Here is a 24,205-nt window from a genome sequence, read left to right on the forward strand (position 1 = left end):
GACACAAAGAGCCCTGCGATTCCAACTTTTTTTTATTATTCTTATTTTTTTGTTCTTTTTGCTTTTGCTTTTTCAATATCATGCAATAGTTCACAGTCTCAAGCCCACAGTTTTCAAACAAGGTAGGAAAGAAGAAAAAGAAAGAGAGAGAGGAAGAAGGAAGGAAGACGAACACACCGCAAAATGAACAAAAGAAGCTTAGGAATCCGTAGTGGTGGTGGTGGCTGATAATTCTTTTTTTGTTAATTTTTTTCTTTTATTTCAAGCAAGATCAAATATCAGAAAAACAATGCTTTGTCACTGACTTGTTTGTCTTTTTGAAAATTTATTGTCGTTATTAGTATTAGTGTTTTTCTTTTTTTTTTTTTAAGTTGATTCCTGCAGGCAGTAATAGTAGGGTGTGGAGGATATCCAACAAGCACTCCTGTGTGTGTGTGTGTGGTGTGTGGGTGTGAGCACGCGCGCACGTGTGTGGGTGTGTTGAGGGAGCGTCGGGGGCAGCGCCCCCAGACCCCCCAAGCTTGCCATCAGCAAGGACAGGAAAAAGATTCAGTTCAGATGATAAAACTCATCAATAGAAAGGATTGTTCACTCCCCGTCGTGCTCTTCCTTTTTAAAAACGTCACCACATGTGTGTGCGTGCGTGCATGTGTGTGTGTGCGCACGCGCGCGCGTGTGCTGCGGGCAGGTGCGTTTCTGGTATCCCCGAGATGTCCGCACATGCCTGCGTGAATTCCAATCCCTTGGCTGCGTGCGTTTGCTTTGGGTTTCTTCCCGTGCGGCCCACGCCCCACCCCCCAGCCCTGCCCGTGTGGGGTGCTGGGGAGGGGGTTGGCTCGGGGACCCCTCCTCGCCCCCCACCTCTGGCCCTTGGAGTCCGCGTGGGCGAGGGCGGTTACGCACGCGTGCGCGCTCTCTCCTGAGCCCAGGTGCAGGGTGTGTGTGCATGTGTGCGCGCGCGCGCGCGAGCTTGTGTGTGCAGGGTGGGCCGCCTCGCCCGGGGCGCGGGGGGCGCAGGGGGCGCGGGAAGTCTTAGCACCAATCCTCGTCGCTCTCGCTGTACGCTTCGTGCAGGCTTTTCCGGGAGCCCGGCCCACGGACCGGGTAGTAGCCGTTGGGCAGCCGCCGGCCATGACCGTGGCCGTGACTGTGGCCGTGACCGTGGCCATGGCCGTGGCGGGCGGGCGAGGCACACGCTGGGCCCGCGGCGGCCCGAGGAGTCCTGGACGATCGGCCTGCGGGGCCCGGGGCGGCGGAGGCAACGTGGCGCGCGTCGTATGGCCCACCCACGCCCAAGGCCAAGGCCTCCTCCTCGTCCTCGTCCTCGTCCTCCTCCTCTTCTTCTTCTTCGTCCTCATCGCCGAGGCCGCTGCCCGGGCCATCAGGCTCCTCGTAGTCGGAGCCCCGGTAGTAACCGCGGTGCGCTGTGTGCGGGCCGGCCGCGGGCCACCGGGCCCCACCGTGGTGGCGACAGGCCCGAGGGGACTCGCTCCGGACCGGCGTCGGGGCCGGGACGCGCCTCTCCAGGGCCGGTGCTGGAGGCTCGGCCGTGGGGCCCGGGTACCTCCGAGGGCCGCTGCCGCCTGGGGCCGCCCGGCCGGGCCTGGCCACCACCTGCTGCTGCTGCTGCTGCTGCGGGGGCCCCGCACCTCCGACCTTACGGATCACGGGGGAGTAGGACACGTGCGGCCTGGGGGTGCAGGGGGTCTGGGGGAGTTGGCGGCGTCCCCGCTGCGGAGTGCTTGTACCGGATGTAGAAGGGACTGGACTTCCACTTACTGAACTACTGCCCTACACGAAAATTGAAACAAAGGAAATCAAAAGAAAAGATAACAACAAAACCCACCAGAAGATGGGGTGGGGGAGACACACGGGGGGGGGGTAGGGGGAGGGCCAGGGAGGTGGAAGAGGAGAGACGCGGATGGGAAAGGGGTGGAGGCCAAGAGGGGTGCGGGGACACCAGAAGGGGACGGGGCAGGGGCCACAGGACGTTTGAACAGAAACCACAGGAGAAAGCCACAGCCACATAGGGGAGAATGGGGGGTAGGGGTGTGTGTGTGTGGGGTGGAGAGGTGGGGTTTGTGGGAGGGAAGGGGGGAGGGAGAGTAAAAAAAAAAAAAACCAACATAACAAAGTGAAAAGAGAAATGAGAAACGGAGTCTTGTAAGTTTTGGGGTTCAACAGAGCAAAGTTTCCAACAAATCACTCGCAGCCGGGGAGAAATTGTAATAATAACAAACCAATAAAAAAAAATAGGGGAGCTGGGGAGGGGGCCGGGTGGGGGGAGCGAGCGAGAGGCTGCAGCGGCGGGCAGGGGGCGTGCGGCTGGGACAGGGCGAAGGGCGCGTCCTGCGGGTTTCGGGGTATGGGGGGTACCCCGGGATCCTAGCTAGTCCACGGCCCCTCCCGGCTCCGCCCCAGGGCGCACCCACCTGCCGGTGCGTCGTGTGCTCGCGGCCCTCGCTGGGCGAGCGGGACCAGCGCTGGTCCCGGGCGCGGGCGCGGCTGTGCTCGGGCCGCTCGTGCGCGCCGTAGCGCTCCTTGTCCGGGGCTGGCGGCGGGTGGTGGTGATGGTGGTGGTGGTGATGGTGCTGTCGGTGCTTCCGGTCCTTGGGCCGGCCCCGCTCCGGGTCTCTCTCTTTGGAGGGCAGGTCTCCCGACTGGGTGGTCATGCTGAGGTCCGTCCCCAGGCCTGGGCCGGTGGGGGGAACAGAGGAGGGCAGGGGTGGGTGGGAGAGAAGAGGACAGGATGGACACGCATGGCGGTGAGGGGGTGGGTGTGTGCGCAGGGTGGAGGCGGCTGGGCTGGGCTGGGTTGGGGGGTATTCCCAGGTGCAGCTCACCTGTGTCCACGTCCGTGTAGCGGCCCAGGGAGCGCTCGGAGGTGCGGGGGGCCCGCTCGCGCCGCCGCGGGTGGTACCGCTGGTGGTCCTCCGGAGGGACGCGCTCCAGGGAGTAATCGTCCAGTCGCCGAGGCTTGGGGCCCAGCACAGAGGCTGAGCGCTTCATGGGGCTGGTGTCTGAGATGGTCTGGGGGGGAGGGGGACACGGCAGGGAGGGGCAGAGGGTTGGGGGTCAGAGACCTCCCTCCTGCCTGCCTGCCCAGCGCAGCCCTGAGGCCTCCTGCTGCTTGGAGGGAAGGACCGAGGGGGTCGTTCCTGATTGCCCCCCCCACCCCATCCCATCTGCCCATCGTCTGAGGGCTGCTCCAGGGTCCAGGGTCATACTTGCATGAAGTCCCCCCAGCCCAGCCCAGCATCCCCTGCCCCCTTCTCTCTCAGGGAAGCTGAGACACCTGCCAGATTTCCCCAGGCGCTGGGAGGCTCAGCCTCAGCCCCAGCTTCCTCAGCCTGCAGGCTGCCTGCTCTTGTCTTTGACCTTGGCTCTGGACACCCCTGCCTCTATGGCTCAGGTTTTGGGGTGGTGCTCCCCTATTTTCATCCCTGGCCTGTGTGTGCTTGCAGCTGCCCTAGGGAGGAGCCTGAATGGGTTCAGCTCCAGCAATGAGGGGACAGCTGCCGATGGGCCTGCCCAGGCCTGTCTGGAAGAGATAGGCTACAGGCTAGGGTTGGTGGAGGTGGCTGGAGAATGAGTCCCACCGCTGAGAAGGATGGAGGGGAGAGAAAGAGGGGGAGAGAGAGAGAGAGAGACAGAGAGAGAGAGAGATGGAGGCCAACGGGCTGGCAGATCCTTGAGTTGGAGGGAAAAAAGGTGTGTGTGGAGGGCCTTGGCTCCAGTGGACAGAGGACTACACCAGGAGGGCGCTCCTTAGGCTGGGTGAAGGGGTGTGAGGAAGGGGTGGGCGTGAGCTGCAAAGAAAGGGGGAGGGGGCAGAAGGAGGCGGGGGGAGGGGGCAGAAGGAGGCAGGGTGGGGGGACAGAGATGGGGAGGAGGGAGTCCCCCGAGGGGGGGTGGGGAGGAGGAGGGGGCCGGAGCCGAGTGAGCGCTGAGCCGGGTAGGATACATACAGTGAGGTCACTCCCACGTGGCCGGCCCCTTCTCCTCTGTCACAGCCCCACGGGATGGTGCACACAGGAAAAACAGAAAGAAGAAAATAAATATAAAAGGCAGGAGGGGCCAGGGTGGGGCCAGGCAGGTGGTGGCGGATGGAGGGAGAGCAAAGAGGAGGAAAAAGAGAGACGAGGCGGGCAGAGGCAGATGGCAGAGGCACAAGGCTGACGCGGCGGGTGGCGTGGCCACAGGCCCTTGGCTCATGCCATACCTGAGGGCTCCTTGGGCTCCGGCTTGGCTTGTTCCAACCATCCCTCCTCCCCTCCTCCTTGGGGAGGGGGCGAGGCAGCCGCATGCACACCCACTGCAGGGGTGGGGGCCCCCCGAAAGGGCAGTCCCCTCCACTCGGCCCTGCCCACAGGTAACACAGCAGCATGGGCGCAGGCCCAAGGGCAACCATGGCCCAGCCAGGCAATGCTTCCGCTCAGCTTGATACAGCCAGACATGCCGACCCCTGCGCACAAAGTCCTTCCTCCCTGTTTTCAGGGCTCCCCAAGGATCCCCCCATCCCCCCCTCAGGCCAGCCATGCCTCTGACTGGACAGCCCACCACCTTCCCTCCATGCCAGGTGGGTTGTGGTAGCCAGCCAAGCAGCCAATCAGCCACATACGGCTAGGCAGGTAGACACACACACACACACACACACACACACACACTCTGGCACCCCTCCAGCCCCCCCCCCCCCCCGCAAGACCAGACAGGAAGTCCGGCGCCCCAGCTGGCCCCAGCCCCACCCACCACTCAGCCCCTGGGTCCCAGAACTCAGCCAGGTTCCTGTGTGCATGCGTGTGTGTGCACATGTGTGCACAGGTGCGTTGTGTGTGTCACATGTGTCTCTACGACCTTTGATTACAGCTCTCTCACCTGGGCCTGATGCCCCCTCCCCGCCACAGCCCCAAGTCATTCACATCCTCTCCCTTCCGCACCCACCCCCAACAGGCCCAGGGGGGAAGCCATGTGGGTTGCTGTTCCATGTAGGGCCACGAGGAGGGGCAGGGCCTGTATCTGCTACTGAGCCTACAGGTGCAGGCCTGGGTTAAGGGGCAGTGTGAGTGGTGGGGAGGAACCACCAGCACCCCGACCCCACCAGGCAGGGGCTGTGGGGTGCAGCCCCAGGGGGCGCTGGGTAAAAGCTCTCACCTGGTTCTCGGCCGGGAGGCGGGGCATGGAGGCGGCGCGGGCCTGGCCTTCCATGGGGAGGTAATGCTCACTGTCTGAGTAGCCATCACGGCCCATCTCTCGCATCTCCACGGACTGCAGAGGGCAGGGCAGGGCAGGGGACGTGGCCCGGTGAGGTGCCGCCCTCTGGACCTCTCGCTCCTGGACCCCCTCCCCTCCCTGCACCTGGGCAGGTGTGCAAGGGTGGACAGACACCTGAGTCTTGGGTTGGCTGTCGGGCACATCAGCAGGGGGCCCACGCTCCGGGCTCCATGTGCCCGTCCTCTGGAACATTTCCTGTGCCCGCTGCGTCACCCAGGACGGGCTATCCTTGAGGCCACCTTCGTGGGCCATCCTGCATGGGCAACACAAGCCAGGGGTCAGGGTGGAGGTGGGGGCTTCGGGACGCGCTGCCGGTCCCCCTCCCTCCTGCCTTTGTGTGGCTACAGCAGCACTCACAGGCCGCCTGCAGGGTCCAGCTGTGTGGAGGGGAGTGCATTCTGACCAGACCCTCCATCGTCTGGTGGGGGCTCCATGCGCTGGAACATGAGCGGGGTCCGGTTCTGTGCATAGGGGTGGGAGTCAGGAGTGGGTAGGGGAACAGACGAGGCAGGGGGGAGAGGTAAGAGCCAGGGTCAGGCTCTGGCTGCAGCCCACCTGACCAACCCCCATCTGGCTCTCCAGTTCCTGCCTGTAACCCTCCCGACAGCCACTGGAGGGTGCCTGCAAGCGCCTGAGTTCCTCTCTGGAACCTGCTTAACATAGGGGCAAATGAGGTGAGCTGAAGCTTTGGGGGTGGGGATGTGTCGGGGTAACCCCCGAAGTCCCTAACGCCTTGGACAGCCTGGTGCCTCACCACCTTGCCCTCCTCTGCCCTCACTCCTCTCTCTGCTGGCTCGGTTCGACTGTCTCCTGCTGGCCACCTTCACCAGGTGTCCCCAGCTTGTCCTCCCCACACCTGGATAAATGCTCGGTCCTGTCCGTCCACTCCTCCTTCAAGCCTCTGTTGAGCCCCTCTCTCATGCTTACCCACCACCCCAAACTCCCAAAACCTGCTGAACGAGGTCCCAAATACCCCCCTCTGACCCCCAAGTCCCAGCACCCAGCAACGTGCACCCAGCAACCTACTCCAGGTTACACTTGGTGTACCCAGCCCTAAGGTGGCACAGAGATGGACCCCCAAGCCCAGCCACACCCACCCGCTCCTGCTTTGACTGGCCCCCACAAGCGGGGCATCCCCGGGGACGTACCTGTTCCTCACGCATGGCCTGCAGCTTCTTGGCTTTGCTCTGGCGGTAATACTCCATGATCATCATGGCCGCATAGATCTTCCCCACCGTCAGATCTGTGGCTGCGGGCACGCACAGGGCAAGGTCATTGTGTGCCCCGCCTCAGCGCCCCCTCCTCACCTCCACCATGCCGCCTCCTCCATCCAACCTGATGGTTCCTGGGCTAAAGCGCTTACACTTGTGGGGCGTGACCAACAGGTCCAAGGTCTTCTGTGACAGGTTGGGCCAAATGGCTATCATCTCCTTCCTTAGCTCTGCGTCCATCTGCTGTTTGTCGGCTCCACCTGAGGAGTAAGCACATGGAGAGCCTAACCACCTGCTGCTGTGCCAGCAGCTCCCCTCGAAGGGGGCAGGACGGGGTCTCTCCTAGGGTTAGATGGAAGCCAAGAACTCCATCCAGGTCTTCCATACAGGTGCACGCGCCCAAACGCCCAGGCCAGCCTCTGCTGCTTTCCCAAGTGCATGAGCAGAGAGCTGGATGGAAAGTGGAGCAGCTGGGGCTCGAACCTGTGCTGCTGTGGGATATCAACGTTATAGGCGTCAGCTTTGATGGCTGTGCCACGGCTCCGGCCCCTGTGCCCACAGGTCTCCAGCGTACTCCCTGCCTGCACAGTGTAGATCAGCCCCACCTGCTGGTGTGATGACCCACATGGCCAAAGTGCAGCTATACCGTGGCTTCACTGTCATCAACCCACACGAGGGGCTTCTGTCTCAGCTGGGAGATGCTGAGAGAAGCTGCTGGCTTGGGGTCTGGAGACCTCAGGGGCTGCCAGGTTCATCCCAGGGACTCCAATTCTGGGGTAAATCTCAAAAGTGGAACAGTGGGGGTGGTGCCCAGACACCCTGCTGAGCGAGATGGCATCTTGTTCTGGATACAGTTGCTGGGACCTGGAGCTCTCTTGAGTTCTGTCCCAGCTGCAGCCACCAGGAGGCACCTGTGAGCTCCTGCGTCAGGTCCCGGCCCTCTGCTCTGCCCTTCAATCGCTCTGTTTTTAGCCACACCCACTTTGTCCCAGTCCAGGACCTTTGCACAGTCTTCTACCAATATCTATGTGGCACCCATCCTATATGTTTCAAAAACAAATTTATTTCCAGCTTCTTTGAAAGAAAGAGAGGATAGAGATATGTTCCATCCACTGGTTCTCTCCTCCAAGGGCCATTATAGCCAGGGCTGGGCTAGACTGAAGCCAGGAGCCTGGAACTCTTTCCAGCTCTCCCACATGGGTGGAAGGGGCTCAAGAGACCCAGCGTGTGCATTAATAGGAATGCTGGAATCTGTCATGGGAGTGGGACTGGAACCCCGGTGCTGTGGGATGCGGGTGTCCCATATGACATCATTAACGGCCGCCTCAATTACCTGCCCCCTTCCCTTCCCACCTATTCCTGTTCCAAAGCTTTCCGTGTGCAACAGAATTTTCTCAAATCTTCTCTCCCTGCCTTGCCCTGCGACCTCACATTCTTTGTTGGTAGCTGCAGGGTTGGGGGCTGAGGTGTCTGGGTTGAGCAGTTGCCCTTGAGGCTGCTGGGTGGGTCTGGGGTAGGCTCAGAGGTCAAGATTATCCTGCAAGACCCTTGGGGAAAAATTCTCCTTGGAGTTGGATTGGACTCAATTGTTTCTCTTTTTTTGGGGGGGGTCCCAGGTGCAACGAATGGCTGTCGCTGCTGTCCCCTGTGGCTCAACCCTCAGCTGCCTTCTTAGCAGGCGATTGTAATCCTTGAACTTTTACGTGTTTAAAAGTCATTTGTGAGGTGGGCATTTGGGCCTGTGGTTAAGACATTTGTGCCACGTGTCAGAGTGTGTGGGTTTGAATCCCATCTCTGGCTCCAGTTCTTTGACGCTGCACACCCTGGGGAGGGTTCAAATGCTTGGAGCCCTGCCACCCACATGGGAGACTCGGATGCAGTCCTTGGCTCCTGGCTTGGGTCTGACCCGGCCCCGGCTGTTGTGGTCATTTGGGGGAGGGAATCAGAAGATGGAAGATCTTTCGTTGTGTCTCACTTTTCTACTCTTTCAAGTAGATCCATAAGTTTAAGGATCGTCCAAATGTTGTCTATCGATGTTAGGGTCCTGTGCGCCTGCCGAAGCTGGAATTCCAGTGTGGAGCCGGGGGTGGAGATCGGGGCTCTGGGTTTCTATGTGAGTTGGGCACAGAGATCTGTTTGTTTATACCGAAGGCGGCATGACATAGAGAGATTGCTCTTGCGGCCACTGGTTCACTCCCCCCAAATCCTTGTAACAGCCAGGACTGGGCCTGCTGAAGCCAAGAGGCAGGCGCTTCACCCAGGTCTCCCATGGAGGGTGGCAGAGGCTCAAACATTGGGCCCACCATCTGCTGCTGACCCTGGACGAATGATCAGGGAAGTGCATTAGCCGGGTCTTGAACCTGTGCTGATATGGGAGGTTGGTGTCACAAGTGGAGATGTAACCCACTGTGCCACAACTCCCACCCCAGGCTGGTGGTTCTGGTCTCATTGTCTGGGGTCGGGGGAAAGGGGCAGGCACTCCAGCGAGAGGGAGGCTTTGGGGTGGTGGGAGGTCCAGCTACGTGTCAATAAGAAAACAATGAAGACGGTCTCCAGTCTCTTTGGGTTGAGACCCACAGAGAAGCGGAGGATCCTGCCTCTCTCCAGCCAAGAATGGTGGCAGAATGTTCCAGAACCTGAAGGGTGACTGGAGTGTGTCCATCCGTCTCCCCTGTGCTGTACCCATGCCTGCTAGACAGAAAGCTCAACGGTGGGTGTTTGGCAGCCCTCCTGGAAGGTGGCAGCTGCATGCTGACTCAAATGCTTGGGCCCCCGTCCACCACGAGGGAGACCCGGATGGATCTGTGGTGCTGCTGGCTCTGGCCTCAGCTGCTATGGCTATGTGGGGTGTGAACCAGCAGATGGGATCCTGCTGTCTTCCACGTCCTCTCTTATACGCTCACAAATCTACCACATTGTGTTAGCGCGGCCAAGTCCATGGCCACACACGTCACTGTTGTTCCAACGGACCCCGGTGCATGGTGTTGGAACAGCAGGAGTGGGAGCCTTCACCGTGTTGCCAGGGCTGCCCCACCCTCTGCTGGTCTCCTCCCCAATGCCCCCTCTCCCACAGCTGGCTCCTGTCCCAGCTTCTCTCTGGTCCCTGTAGTAGCCACTTCTCTCTCTTTCTCTGCCTGGCCATTCCATCAGCTGTTGGAAGTCAAAGTGAAGTCCAAGCATCTCATCAGGCCCCTGACGCCCCTTCTTCTGCCCTCATCGGCCCTGAGCGAACCTGGACCAGGCGGCCAGGCCCTCCAAGGCCATGGGGCAGCAGCGGTCATATGGTTCCTTCCTGCTAGTGCGCCCTCTAGGTCACTGCAGTCCTTGTGTGTGTGTCCGTGTGCATGTATGTCTGAGTATGTGTGCACAAGGGTCTGTTTGCACATGTGTCTGTGTGTGTCTCTGCATTGGCGTGTGCATGTGTCTGTATGCGGGTGCATGTCTCCATGTGTGCCTGTGCACACACGTCTGTGTCTGCATGCGTGTGTATGTGTCCGTGTATGTCTGCACACACGCGCATGTGTTAGTGTGTGTGTGTGTGTCTGTGTATCCACTTTCCTGGCCATCCCTTTTCAATCCCCTCTGGGATTGAGGAGTGAGCCTGGCTGGGTCTTTGGTGGGGGTCTTCTCCTTGCTACCCTCCTTCCACCGGGGGAACTCGTTGTGTTTAGAAAAGAATTCAGCTCCCGGGAGTCACAGTCGTGGGACAGTCAGCTGTCCCTTCAGCCTTGGTGTCGAGGTGGGAAGCCTGGAGGAGGTGCTGGGTCACCGGGGACCTGTCCTCCAGAGGGAGGTGGTTTTTTATCTGTTTGTTTTGAAAACAGAGAGAGCAAGAGAGAGAGAAGGCACTTTTTAACCTGCTACTTCACCCCCCCCTGCCGTGAGCCATGGGAAGCAGCCAATGATGATTCAAGTCCTTGGACCCCTGCACTCATGTGGGAGGCTGGGATGGAGTCCCTGGGCTACGGGGCTGACTCCTCAAAGGGTCTGTCATTCGTTTTGCCACCCTGCCCCCTTCCAGCTCCTGGCCCCGTTCCTCACCCTTGGCAATCTTGATGTCCAGGGCCGTGCGGATCAAGGCCATGAGCGTGGAGTTGAAGTGGACGGTGTTGTCATCTGCTACGGGCAGGTCCATCCGCAAGAGCCTCTACAGAGAGCCAGTCCTGCCCTGAGTACCCCGACCTTGGCCCCGTTCCCTCGGTCCCAGGAGCCCCTGGGAGCCCCACCCCCCTGTCACCCCACCAGAAGAACTCAGAGAGGCTGAAATGCGCAGTGACACTGGTTCCCCTTACCCTGAGTGTCCAGCAGGGGGCACCCTGGGACCCACCCTCCCTGGCTAGCATTCCCCAGGCTTTTAATGATTAATTTAATAAATTATTTTTGCCAGCTGCACCCCCACACGGGCATTGCCCTGCCCTGCCCTGCAGTGCCCCAGAGTTCTCCTGGATGGCTCCACTTGGTACTGACCCCTCCCACCTCCAATGCCCAGAGAAAAACAGATTTCACGCAATGCGTGCAGCAGCCAGTAGAGGGTGCCACAGCCACAGCCACGGCCGCTTGGGGCTTGGTGGTGGGGGTGATCCTGGCACCCCACTCCCATTCCTGGCTCTGCCAGGCCCAGGACAGACACCAAGGACACAGTTCACACCCCTCCCTGCACCACCAGGAGAAGCAGCAGGCAAAGCACGTGGGCAGGCGGGCAGGCGGGCAGGCATGCGAGACACAGAGTGGCACCGACATGGGGGCATGCAGACGGAATCTCGAGACTCATTCATAGCTCCGTGGAAAGTGGGTCTCGGGGGGTGTATCCGGATCCTGGTTGGTTGTGCCATGGCAGGGGTGGGAGGTAGGGGGAGGAAGGGACTCTGTCCCCATCCCTCCCAGCTCAACCCCCTGCATTTTGCGTCATGGAAAGGGACTGTTGTGGCTGGGTGGGTGCACAACCCAGCCCAGGCTGGATATGGGGATGGAGAGCACGTCTGGGGGTTCACCAGGGTGGGATTCAGACACATGTGGGCTGGAAGCAGAATGGGAATCAAGGTCAAGCCAGAGGAGGGAGGTGGGGCAAGGTGAAAGGGGGGCAGGGGGGAAGGAAGACACACACAGAGAAGGGGCTGCTGTGCGCAGTTGCACAGGTTGAACACTGCTCAAAGGGCCTCTCCCTTTAAGGAAGGCACATGTTCAATGCTGGTCAGTGCCACAGGCCTCCCATAGATGGCAAGTCCAAATGGGCACAAAGGTGTGTGATGGTCCTTTACAGACAGGGAGGAAAGGAAACACTTAGCCACAGAGACCCAGAGAAGGGCTGTGGGGAAGAGGTGACAGGGGAGAGACAGGGACTCTGAGGGGTGTCCATGGAGGAGGAGCAGGAGGAGGATGGGAGGCAGACAGACGGGCAGAGAGAAGGAACAGGACGATGTGGGATGGTGTCTGGGGCAGAGCCAGAGGCAGGTTCATGGGTCATCTCTAGACTTTCCAAGGAGTGGTAGGAGGGTTAGGGGTGGGCATGGGAATAATGTCTGTCCTTGGAGGCCAAGGGAGATTCCAGTACTGGGGAGTGGGGCAGGGAGGAGGAGGTCCGGAGGAGTGGGCCGGCCTTGCCGCCTGGCGGCAGGACACTCGCTCCTTCAGCCAACATGCAGCCCCCCTCCCCGGCCCCTGTCGGCCATGGTGCCTGCCCGCCCCAGGCTTCCCCCACCCCCTTGCCAAGGCAGCGTGCATGGCCTGCATGAGTATGCCACCGTCCAGGGGTCCAGCTGCGGCCCGTCTGCCCATTCTGAAACAGTGGACAGTTGTGTTGTAGTGGTGGTGGCTGTGGCAGCGGTGGGGAGAGGGAGGTTGGGGAGAGGGGCCGCGGAGAAGAGAGGAAGTAATTGAGAGGGAAGAGAGGGTGGGGAGGGGAGGCTGTTGGGATCTTGAAGATTCCAAGGCCCTAAGTCAGAGATCAGCTTCAGGGGTCTGCGTGTGTGTGTGTGTGTGTGTGTGTGTGTGGTGGGGCCTGGGTAGAGGTGGATGTGGGATCAGACTCCTGGAGATCTGGGCTTCGCTTTTCTCTTACGCCCTCCACCAGCCCACCCCAGGCCCACCGCCACCCACCCCCGGCGTGTCGCCATAATGGAGTCTCAAAACACGAAGACACGATCAGAAAGACGGACACGTGTCAAGGGAGTTTATGAGCCACTGACTCAAGGAGCAAAGAAAAAAGGGGAAAAAAAAAAGAAGAGGAAATGTTGTAAAAAAAAAACAATCATCATCATCATCATAATTAAAAAAAAAAAAACTTAGCCGGTGTGTTCCAGTCAGCACCGGTGGCTTGGAGTTGGTAGTCTACCTTGTACGCCACTCTGGCGGGACACTTCTTTCCCAGCCCCAGGGGTGGGGACATGTGCCTCAGCATCTCATACATGTCCCGGTAAAGCATGCGGCCCCTGGCAGCACCGGAAACAAAACAAAATGGGCCGTGAGGTGGGCTGGGGAGGGTGAGGTGTGGAAAGTGACAGAAGCCAAAAACAAAGGAAAAAAACCAACAACCCCCCCCCCAGAAAACAACAAAACAAATGAAACAAACAAAAAAAAACCAAACAACTGAAACTAACCAAAACCCAAAAAAACAAAACCACAAGAGTTGAAAAATAGAGAAAAAAAAAAGAATATAGAGTGAAAAGGAGAGAAATAAATGAATAAAGAGGAACAGAGTAGGGGTGGGAAAAATGGAAGAAAAGCACATTTTAAAAAAGCAAAAAAAAAAAAAGAAAAAAGGGATTATTTCACTGCTCATGAGCAGGGACAGAGAGAGAAAGAAAGAGAAAGAATACAAAAGTCAGAATCAATGTGTGTGGGGACCTTCGAGAGTTAAGAACCCCTGTGGGAGGCAGAGGGGGGATGGGGTCCTGGGCTTGTGTCTGGGTCCACTGTCATTGCCAGACGTGGCTCGAGGTCTCTGAGGCTGCTCTCTGAGGTCAGGGAGCCTGGGTGGGAAGATGGAGAGGTCCAGGGTGAGGGGGAGTGAAGGGGCAGAGACGATGGTGGGTGGGGGACAGCTGGGACAATGTGTAATCAGTTCCAACCCACTCTGCCACTGCCCCAGGACAGTGTGTGGTTGGGGCATGTGTGTGTGGGGGTGCCGTTGAGACCCCGGGATGGACAGCTCGAGCCAGGAGCAAGCACAGATGGCCAAGAAAAGGAACTGAGAAAATTCTGTTCCATGCTCTATCCAAAAGTCTACAAGGCCTGCATTCTATTGGCTAAAGAGAGTTTTCTAGTTCGATGCAAAAAGGAGAGAGAGAGAGAAAGAGAGAGAGAGAGAGAAGACAGAAATGTCTCTCTTTTTAGATATATATATATATATATATGAAATATATATATTGAGAATCCCCAAAGCCACACTCATTCCATGGACGCTAGCAGGTTTTAGTGGAATCCAAACCTTGCAGGCAACCCTATGAGGACATTTCTTGCCTAAGCCGAGAGGGGGAGAGATTACTCGTAATAAACTGTACATATCCTTATAATGGATGCGACCGCTGAAAGGGAGAAAACAGGGGTTAGTGGAGGCGGGAGAGGACATGGGGACAGGCCATGTCTACACTGGCTCCCCCCAGGAGGAGGGGCACACATGGAGGCGGTGACACCAAGGAGGGGGTGGTCTGCATGGAAGGCATGGGGCAGATCTGAGAGAGTTCCCAGATGCTTGCAGACCCCTCGATTTTGACCAGGGGGACATCTCTGCCTCGGGCTCTTTCTCTGCACCTTGTTCCCCCACAATCTACTTGGACTACTACTGCGGGTATATGTGGGAGAATGGGAGGTACAGCATCCGACTTTGCTGTGACCTAAAATCAAAAAAGGAAGAGTTAGAGGAATCGTGACAAGCCATATCCCAGGTCTGCGGCTTGGGTTGGCCTCTGGGGCTGGGCTCACAGTGCAGGGCTGGGAAATGGGCACAGGTTGAGTTCTCAACCCTCCCAGGGCTGAGGTCAGAGGAAGTCAGGACTCAGGAGCCATGTACACCCTGATCCAGATTTTTGAGCATTGTTCTCAATCTGGTTTGGTGCTGAGCTCATGCTCCTTAACAGGACTGTACTGTGCTTGACCACCAGAGGGAGCCCATGTGCTTCACAACAGGATTGTACTGTGCTTGACCACAAGAGGGGGCCCAAGGGCTCCTTAACAGGCCTATACTGTTCTTGACCACCAGAGGGAGCCCATGTGCTCCACAACAGGACTGTACTGTGCTTGGCCGGCAGAGGGAGAGCATAAGCTCCTCAACAGTTGCATGACACGTACTGTAGTTGCCCAGAAGGAGGCGCTCCCACAGGAAATCTGCAGAGCTGGTCAGGAGCTCCCTCCCTTGGCAGCACTGAGTCCACCTCTGGCCTGTCTGTGGGCACCCACTTCTGGGGAGCTAGCTTCCTCCTGGGGGCCCGACTCTTTCCAATCGCCAACCTCACACATGGAGAAAGGGGATCGGGTAGCAGGCACCATCATCAATGACTCTTTTAGAAAGGAGGCACCCCAAGCCTTTCACCTGGGGTGCCTGAGAACTGTGGTTTCCATTTCTTTCCTTTGGAATGATTCCGTAACATGAGATCTGGGAGGCCCCCACCATGTGCTCTGGGGTCAGAAAGAGGTGGGGTGGGGGAAATGGGGCAGGAGGACTTGTGGTCACAACTTACCAAGCTGCGGGGTCATACTCAGCCCAGACCCGCACGTACTCATCCAGGTGGTGGGGGCCCAGGATGGAGGAGTCCCTAGTGAGGTACTCGAAGTTGTCCATGATGACAGCCACAAACAGGTTCAGCATCTGCCGAGAGGGAGGAGACAGAGGGCGATGGACATCACTGGGGAAGGCAATTGCCGGGTCCTCTCCCACTCGCCCTGGCTCCCCCGTAACAGGCTCATGTGTGATCCGCCACTGGGGATCCCCAGCAGTGGAAGAGACAATTGGCCCACGTGGGGGCTGGGTGGGGGAATGGTCCCTACCACAGGAGACCCCCGCCCACTTCTGCTGGCCGTTCTGAAACTGAGAAATATTTTTTGCTTCACCTCAAGGGTCCCCTGCCTCACACCCCACCCCCACTCAGTCCTGGACTCACCAAGAAGGAGCAGAGGAAGATGAAGGACACAAAATAAAAATATGCAAACTCGTTGCCACACTCGGGGGTGAGGATGCCCGAGTTCTTGTCACATGGCTTCCCACTTAGGCATGACAGCATGATGTTATGCCAGGCTTCTCCAGTGGCGCTCCTGGGAGTGGGGAGGAAGAAGAGGAGGAGGAGGAGCGGGCATCAAGGATCTGGCACCCACAGCTCCCAGGTTAAGCACGTGGACTCCATGGCTCCCAGCAGGGGGCATCTGCACATTTGGTTATAATATAAGGGGCTCTTGCCAAAGATAGATAGATAGATAAATAAACAAATAAAATGAAAAATGCTGGCGCTGGCATCGCATATAACAGATACTGGTTCTGTTCCACTTCCCATCCAGCTCCCTGCTTGTGACATGGGAAAGCAGTAGAGGATGCTCCAAAGCCTTAGGACCCTGCACCTGTGTGGGAGACCTGGAAGAAGCTTGCTCCTGGCTTTGGACTGGCTGAGCTCCGGACCTTGCGGCCAGCTGGTGAGTGAGCCAGTGGATGGAAGATTCTCATTTCTCTCTCTCTGTAACTCTGTCTTCCCAATAAATAGATAAATCTTTTTATTTTTAATTATTTTTAAAAATAGATAAATCTTAAAAGGTGCTAACGTTAGTGTCTCCACACTCGAGACTCCAAGTGGTCTTGTGGGGCATGATTATCTGTTTATTTTAAAGACTGAAAATGTAGTATTTCAACAAATGTTTACATTTTCATTTGTATGGAAGGCAGGAGAGAGGTATTTTTCTATCCACTGGTTCACTCCCTGTGTGGCCACACTGGGCAGGGCTGGGCTAAGCTGAAGCCAGGAGTTAGAAATCCAGTCTGAGTCTCCCACGTGGACGTAGGAGCCAAGGACTCGAGCCATCACCATGTGTTTCGCAGCGTGCTCATTAGCAGGGAGGTGGACTGGAAGCTTGGTAATAGAACACCAATCATACACTTTGATACAGACCATAGCCACGGTATCCCAAGGGCTTGACTGTTGTACCAAATGCCCACCCTTTGGGGCTGCTGTTGTGCTGTGGCAGGTTAACCTACTGCTTGCGGCCACAGCATCTCACAGGGGCACTGGTTTGAGTCCTGGCTGCTCCACGTCTGAGCCAGCTCCGTGCTAATGCTTCCTGGGAAAGTAGGAGATGATGGCTGAAGTGCTTGGACCTGCACACCCACGTAGGAGACCCAGATGGTTGCAGACTAGCCTAACTCTGGCTGATGCTACCATTTGGGAGTGGGCGGCAGGGCCCCCAGAGCTTGGGCTGTCATCTGCTGCTGTCACAGGTGCACCCAGGGGAAGCTGAGTTGGTAGTGGAGGAGCCAGGCATGGTTAGACAGGATGTGGCTGTGCTTGAGCAGTGAGTGTTCTCATCCCCTGCCCGAGCAGTGCTGACCGCCACCCTCTCTCTGCTAATCTTGGATTTCACTTCCTTCTGGCATCGTCTGTCATTATGGCCTGGTTGCCTGCCTCTCCCTCAGGCACTGTAAGCCCCTGCCTCTCCTACAGGAGGAAGAAAACACTCAAAAACCTGCTTCTAACGTGCAGCCAGGATTAAGTAGCACAGGTATCAGGCTACAGATTCTTCATCTGTTGCAAGTGGGTGCCAAGAATTCCCACCTCACACGGGGGTCGGGGGGATCCCATGTGAGGTTACACCTGGCACCCACCCAGAGCGCTAGCAATGCTCCTGCAAGGGCCTCCCACACCACAGCAGAAAAGGGTGAGAACACGCCTCCCTAGCCAAGCAACAGGATGAGGACATGCCCCGACAGGAAGAGCAGCTTGAGGACACGCCCCGACAGGAAGGGTAGCATGAGGACACGCCCCGACAGGAAGGGCAGCATGAAGACACGCCTCCCTAGCCAAGCAACAGGATGAGGACATGCCCCGACAGGAAGAGTAGCATGAGGACATGTCCCGACAGGAAGAGGAGCTTGAGGACACGCCCCGACAGGAAGGGCAGCATGAAGACACGCCTCCCTAGCCAAGCAACAGGATGAGGACACGCCCCAACAGGAAGAGCAGCATGAGGACACGCCTCCCTAGCCAAGCAACAGGATGAGGACATGCCCCGACAGGAAGGGCAGCTTGAGGACACGCCCCGACAGGAAGGGCAGCATGAAGACACGCCCCAACAGGAAGGGCAGGGTGAGCACACACTCGCCCCCTTGTCTCTCTCTCACCGGAAGAGAAGCATGAGGGCCTGGAAGAAGGTCCGGAAGTTATTGTGCTCCGTGATCTGAAACTCATCTTCATCGCTGTCTTCGTCCTCCACGTCGATGCCGATGTTACCAAACACCTGGGGGTGCAGAGGGTGGCGCGGACTGACTTGAATGACTGAGGGGGGGATGGTGGGGCAGCTCTGAGGGAGAACTCCATCTGCCTGTGGGATTGTGTGTGTAAACGGGGCTCCCCTGGGGCGTGGGGGTGCTGTGGGGGCCTGGGGGCTCACCTGCATCCCGATGATGGCGTAGATGAAGAAAAGCATGGCGATCAGCAGACAGACATAGGGCAGGGCCTGGAGGGGAGGGAGGCAATGAGGGGAGGGGGCTGGAGGGCGCCAGGGCCACGTGCGGTGCTGGGGCTCGGGAGGGGACTGGCTGGTGTGTGTGTGTGTGGGGGGGGTGCTTTGGCAGGAGACCCTTGGAACCCTGCAGATTCTTCTGGATGGAGCAGGAAATTAGGCAACTGCCTCTACAGTTCCGGTTCCACAGCCAAGTCCACCCCACCCCTACCCCTGGAGGAGGGTCAGGAGGGCTGCGGCAGGACAGGGGTGGGAGTGAGAGGGGCTCACCTTGAAGGACTGTACGAAGGTCCAAAGGAGGATACGGATGGTGTAACCCTGCCGCAGGAGCTTGATGAGCCGCGCAGCGCGGAAGAGGCGCAGGAAGCTCAGATTAATGAAGTTATTCTGCAGGAGGAAGAAAAACAGGTGACCGTCTACCCAGCCAGAGGGGCTCAGGGCCATCACCCACTCACAGAGGCCCTTTCTCTCTCTCTCTCTGCACGAAGCCAATCAACCAACCAACAGGGTGGGGTGGGGGTGGAGGGAACAAAAAAGAATAACCAAAAAAAAGCAAGCCAGGCCCTCTAATAATAAAGAAGGAGAGTTTCGTGAGTGCAATGCCGCAGCGAAAAAAAAAAAAAACTTTCGGAAAAAAAGAAACAATAAAAGCTTAAGCCCTCCCTGCCAGCCCCCACGTCCTCAGTGAGGAGTGGAGGGGGGAGGAAAAAAAAGAGAGGAGGAAAAAAGAAAAGGAAAAGTGGGTGGGGGAGGGGAGGTGGGGCAAGAAAATAACAGAAGAACCAAGAAAAGAAAATACATCTGAATCATCCAATCAGGGAAAAAAAAAAATCGAGATTTTTTTTTTTTTTTTTTTTGTTTCTCCCAACAACCAAATGCACTGAGACCAAGGACACAAGCGGGTCGAGTTGCACGGAGCCCATCATACGTGTAAGAGGCACAGACAGCACAGCGGGGGCTGGGGCTGGGGGCAGGGTGCGGAGGGGCGGCCAGCACGCTCAGGCCTGTAGGTGGACACGTGCGGGGTTGGGGGAGGTTTCTGGAGGGCAAGTTAACGCTCGGGGCCAGAAATGCATCTGTTGTGGGACTCACCGGGGGGCGCGCCCTGCCCTCCTGCCCTGCTGAGCTGCCCCCACCGCTCCTGCCCCGCCCCTGACCTCACCCCACGGCCACAAAAATAAGAGCGGCGGCAGCGGCTCGAGCCAATCGGGAGAAGCAGGGTCGGGGGGTGGTCGGGGTGGGGTGGGGGGTGGGAACGGGGAGCGTTCATTTCTTACCCGCTTGGCGAGCGGGAAGGGGGTGGACGGGAAGGAGCTGGGGTTGTTCGGCTGGAGGGTGAGTCCTCGCTGCCCGCTGAGTCCGAGAAGATGCATTTGGGGCCCTGATACCCCCTCGGGGGATGGCTTCTCGGCTTCTGGGACCAGGCCTGCAGGAAGCAGGAACGACTCAGCTCCCGTGGGCAGGTGCACTCAAATATCAGCCCGGCGGTTGGGGGTGGGGCGTGCTGTTGAGGTGGTGGGGCATCGCGGGGCTGGTGCTGCCCCCAGGACCTCCCTGGGGAGGCCCCTGCCTCTTGCTCCCTGGGCCCCATGGTCTGACAGTCGCTGCGTCTACCACCTCCTCCAGCCTCCGTTGCAGCCCCAGAGGGCGCAGAGGTGTTGGGGGGCATGGCCTATTGTCACCTTGGCGCTGAGCTCTGGGAGACACCAGTGAGTTGGTGGGACAGTAACAGCAACAATAAAATTCCCCTAAAAAAAGTTCAAAATCAGGCCTTTTTGTTTGGTTTTACTTTTAGTTTGTAGTAGAGACAATGGCCAGGCAGTCTGGCTCTTGGGGACCCTGGGTCATATTTCCTGGTGGCTCCCTGGAGCTGGACCAGGCGGTGCCTTGGTGTCCTGGGAGGTAGGGTGGGGTGGGCAGTGGGCAGCTGGCGCCAGCAGCAGGCTCAACATCCATGAAGGAGTGCTTCCCACTAAGAGGGTCCTGAACCCTCCAAAATCCGACTCCAGTCTGCAGCAAAGGCAGGTGCCCGAGGTGTGGGCCACAGAGCAAGGATGCCCAGTCACATTGCACGGGGATGGCTGGCCGTACGGCTTGCCTTGATGCTCACTGCATTCTTTCTGCGATGGGGGGGACCTGCAGTGCAATGTATCCCCGCCTCCGTTTGGATGCTGGGCACCCTGAGTGACCTCCGGATGGGGAGTGGTGGCAGGTGGTCAGGTGCTAGCTTTGGCATGGGAGCAGAGAGGCAGGGACATAGCTCCAGGGGTTGCTGAGGCTGGCAGAAGCCTTTAGCCTTCCTACCCATGTTAGGAAGCTCTCTGGGATGGAGACGGGCGCGGGGGCTGGGAGAATCTGTTTTAGTCATTTTGGATCCAACCAGAGTGGATGGTCCCAAGCACCTGGAAGACCTACCCCCAGACCCTGGCTGGGCAGAAAAAGTCACTCTCTGTGCCCCACCCCCCATCCCCACTGCCTGGCCACCCAGCTCTCCACCTGGCGTGGGGTGGGGGTGCCTGACAGCCCAGGCAGTCCCCGGCCCCCTCCCTTCCATCCCCGAGTCCAAGCCATCCCTTTCATGGGGGCGGGTCATAACGTGAGCTGAGCTGAGCATGCGCAGGCAAAGCAGGCCCCGGGATCAGCCTTGCAAGGGGTGGAGCGGGGAGGAGAGGTTGGCGTCATGCGAGAGAGACGTGGGGAGGGGGCAGGGTGTCACGCATGCAGCCAACTCAAGCATGCCGCGATCCTGGGGCTGAACGAGCCGGAAAGAGGGGGGGCAGGAAAAGGAGACACCAGGAGTCTGGGGGAGTGGGACCCAGGTACTAGGCGGCCCTCTCCATCCCTCCAGTTCTTGCTGGGATTGCAGCGAGAAATATCTGCCGTCCACTGCACCTCATTGGAGGGACAACGAGAGGGCCCCCCCCCCCCCCCTTCCTAGCTTGCCCTCGGTCCACCGGGCTCCTGTCTTCCAGCGCCACATTGTTGGCCTGGAGCTCCCAGCAGGATGCAAAGAGCACTCCACTAACCTTTACTGTCTGTGGGCACCCAGCCCTCCGGTGGCCCCAAGCTCACCTGCCAGCTGCTGCCAACCTGCCTTCCTGCTCCCTCAGCTGGGCAGAACCTGGCTTTTTCAGGATACAGCCCCAAGTCCATGGCCCCGCTTCCTCCTTGCTTCTTTCCAGAGATGTTCATGTATCTTCCACGGCTCTATTCTTCCCTCGATCACAGCCAAAAGGCCGAGAGCGATGGCTCTATTCTTTGCACCGGCCACCTCCCCTCACTACAGATGCTGACCCCCGATGGCCTGGCCCTGTTACAGGGCCGTGGTACGTCAGCTCTCCGCTAGCCTGCAACATGATGAACAGTTTCTGGTGGCGTAGAGAAGGGTGTGTGTGTGTGGGTGTGGGTGTGACCCAGGCCTGTTACCCCACAGTATCACTGACACCAGTGGTCAAGTGTGTGTGCACTGCCTGCTGGCAGGAGGTGGTTCAGTGCTTCCCAGGGGTCCTTTGGTGAGGGGCGGAAGCAGGTGGGCTTTTAACAGAGGGAGGGATGTGCAAGGAGCTGACATGTGGATGTGCAACGGAAGGATGGATGAAATGACAGAGAAATTGTGTATGTGTGCGCACGTGTGGCTGTACATACTAGTGTGTGTACATGTGTGTAGGTGTGACTGTGCAAGCTGGTGTCTGGCTGCATGCCCCGTGTGCATCCGTACGCACGTATTTGCATGCCCACATATCCTATTTCCATACATGTGTGTCTCTGTAGGACATGTCTCTGTGAGAGACGGAGAAAAGACAGTATGGGATTGTGTACGTGTGAGAGAAACCTGGAAGAGAGATAGACATGTCATGAGAGAGAGTGAGCAGGGAGGGTGAGGGACATGACCGTGAATGCAGCCAGCGCGTGTGGGGACCCCCAGCAGACCCAAGCCCCCTAGCCTGGTCAATTCTGTCCTTGTCTTCTAGCCTCCATCCTCAGACTGGGAGAACTGCTATATGCTTGGGACAAGCACATGAGGTAGGAGGGAGGGGGACAGAGAGCCTGAGGAGCGACAGGAGGCGGGGCAGGATGGTGGCCCTGAGACCTTGCTCCCTGGCGAGAGAAACAAACCAATCCTTTCTATGTAGAACCTGCCACATTTACTCCTTGAACTCAGATGACGCTAAAGGCAACCCAAGGGTGGGGGACGCTGTTGGTACGCAGACAGAGGGGAGCTGGGCTGGGGGGGTGGGAGAGACAGGAGGGAGGGGCTGGGGGTGTCAGGCCTCCCCAGTGGGGTGCAGTCGGGGGCAGGGGTGGGCATGCCGTGCGGGCACCAGGTAACGTAAGGCATTTAGACTTCAAAAGGAAGACCAACCGGATTCTACAGGCGAATGTTGACGGTGGAAGGGGGGTGTGCGGGGAGAGTTGGGGCAGCGTGTTCAGTCAGCGATTAACAGGGTAGTTATTAATAAGTAGTATCATTTTTTAGGTTGATTTTTTTTTAATCAGTGCCAAAAAAAAAAAAAGACCCACGGGTTTCAGTGCCCGGGGGAGGGGTGGTGGTGGTGGTGGTGGTGGTGGTGGTGGTGGTGGCGGCCGCGGGTTGGGAGAGAAGCCATTGGCGTATGAACACACAGACCACGTCATGGATGAACACATGGAATTCATAGTGCATTTTGATTGGATGCGGTTTTTCAGACGGCGTTGCGCCAAGAGACAGTTTAAAGAGCAGGCATGAAAAAAGACAAGAGACACGTTCGTTACCGATCACGCACGGGGCGGGGGTGGGGCAAACCCGCATCACCCCAGGGAGGAGAAGGAGCCAGGCTGGCCGCCTTGCCCGTCCCCACCCACCCCTCCTGGCCTCAGACCGCCACACCTGGGGCTTACCTGGAGGCCACTGGGGGGTGCCCTCCCACCCATGCCACCGGTCCCAGAAGGACCCACACACCATCCTCACTATCCCTTAAAAAGTTCCTCATTCAGGGGCAAGAGGCAATCATGGCAGCAATAGGATAATAATAATAACAACAACAATAATAATAATAACCGCAATGCGTAAACTGACTACTGAGTTACAGGAAGGTCCTGTGCCAGGCACTTCCTGTGGACAGCTCCTGTCGGTTAGAAACTTTCTGTTGGGGTGAGTATGGTTGTAAAGTGATAGCAAGCTCTGTGGAGCCATCCTCTGCGATGCAGGGACTCCCACAGGGGCGCCCACTGCCACAGCCCTTGGCCGCTCCACTTCCCCACCCAGCTCCCTGCTGATTGGCCTGGGAGAGTTTGCACCGGGGGCTCAAGTACTTGTGTGCCTGCCACCCTCGTAGCAGAGTTGGCTGGAGCTCTCTGCTCCTGGCTTCTGCCTGGCTCAGGGAGTGAACTAGCGAGTGGAAGATTTTGCTATGTCTCTGTTTTTTTTCAAATAAAGAAATCTTAAAATGAAGTAACATATACAAATCTTGCTATCTGAACTGTCAACTGGCCGGGGTGGGTGGGGGGCAGGCACTCCACATCCCCCTTGCTGCCAGAACTGTGCCTGGCGCACTGCAGGAAATGGGGGGTGTTAGAAGAGCCTGGATAGGTTGGTTGCTTCTGCTGGGACACGGATATGACCAAGCAGCGGGTGGGCTATTGCACCTGTCCTGACTGGACTGGCCACCACACAGGTTGTTGAGGGTCTGGCCCTACACCTCTCTCTCCCTCTGACCCCTGGAGATGGTCATCAACTTCTACCTACTCTACTTGGGAAACTGGGCAGCTCGGACTTCTTGATCTAATAGGACTGTTGATACAAGGGTGTCTTAGTTTGAGGGGCTGGCACCATGGCATTGTAAGCTAAGCTTCTGCCTACGGTGCTGGCATCCCAGGTGCATGGTGGTTTGAGTCCCAGCTGCTCCGCTTCCAATCTAGCTCCCTGCTAATGCACCTGGGAAAGGAGCGAAAGGTGGCCCACGTGCTTGGGCACCTGAGCTCATGTTTGAGACCTGGATAGAGCTCCTGGCTTCGGCTCAGCCCAGCTCTAGCCACTGTGGCCATTTGGGGAGTGAAACAGTGGCTGCAGGATCTTTATCTGTCTCTCC

The 24,205-nt window shown here is 58.1% G+C and overlaps 1 protein-coding gene across 5 annotated transcripts in view; it reads right to left on the reverse strand.

Annotated features, from left to right (window-relative positions):
• Positions 1-419: 419 nt before the first annotated feature.
• Positions 420-24,205, reverse strand: part of CACNA1A (calcium voltage-gated channel subunit alpha1 A) — a 158,169-nt gene continuing 134,383 nt past the window's right edge. For 3 of the 5 annotated variants that reach the window (XM_058657747.1, XM_058657748.1, XM_058657749.1), the window contains 15 exons: positions 18,408-18,524; positions 18,066-18,131; positions 17,797-17,912; positions 15,578-15,728; positions 15,158-15,285; positions 12,814-12,910; positions 10,524-10,629; positions 6,635-6,742; positions 6,420-6,520; positions 5,629-5,732; positions 5,386-5,524; positions 5,152-5,265; positions 2,844-3,030; positions 2,433-2,692; positions 422-1,791 (listed from right to left, as the gene is read on the reverse strand). In XM_058657747.1, the coding sequence (XP_058513730.1) occupies positions 1,033-1,791; positions 2,433-2,692; positions 2,844-3,030; positions 5,152-5,265; positions 5,386-5,524; positions 5,629-5,732; positions 6,420-6,520; positions 6,635-6,742; positions 10,524-10,629; positions 12,814-12,910; positions 15,158-15,285; positions 15,578-15,728; positions 17,797-17,912; positions 18,066-18,131; positions 18,408-18,524 (2,553 nt within the window). In that variant the 3' untranslated portion in view covers positions 422-1,032. Of the gene's footprint in view, positions 1,792-2,432; positions 2,693-2,843; positions 3,031-5,151; positions 5,266-5,385; positions 5,525-5,628; positions 5,733-6,419; positions 6,521-6,634; positions 6,743-10,523; positions 10,630-12,813; positions 12,911-15,157; positions 15,286-15,577; positions 15,729-17,796; positions 17,913-18,065; positions 18,132-18,407; positions 18,525-24,205 lie in introns of all 5 variants that reach the window. The other 2 variants (XM_058657746.1, XM_058657750.1) reach the window with 2 other exon arrangements.

The sequence above is a fragment of the Ochotona princeps genome, chromosome 33, assembly GCF_030435755.1.
Source record: "Ochotona princeps isolate mOchPri1 chromosome 33, mOchPri1.hap1, whole genome shotgun sequence".
NCBI classification, from domain to species: domain Eukaryota; kingdom Metazoa; phylum Chordata; class Mammalia; order Lagomorpha; family Ochotonidae; genus Ochotona; species Ochotona princeps.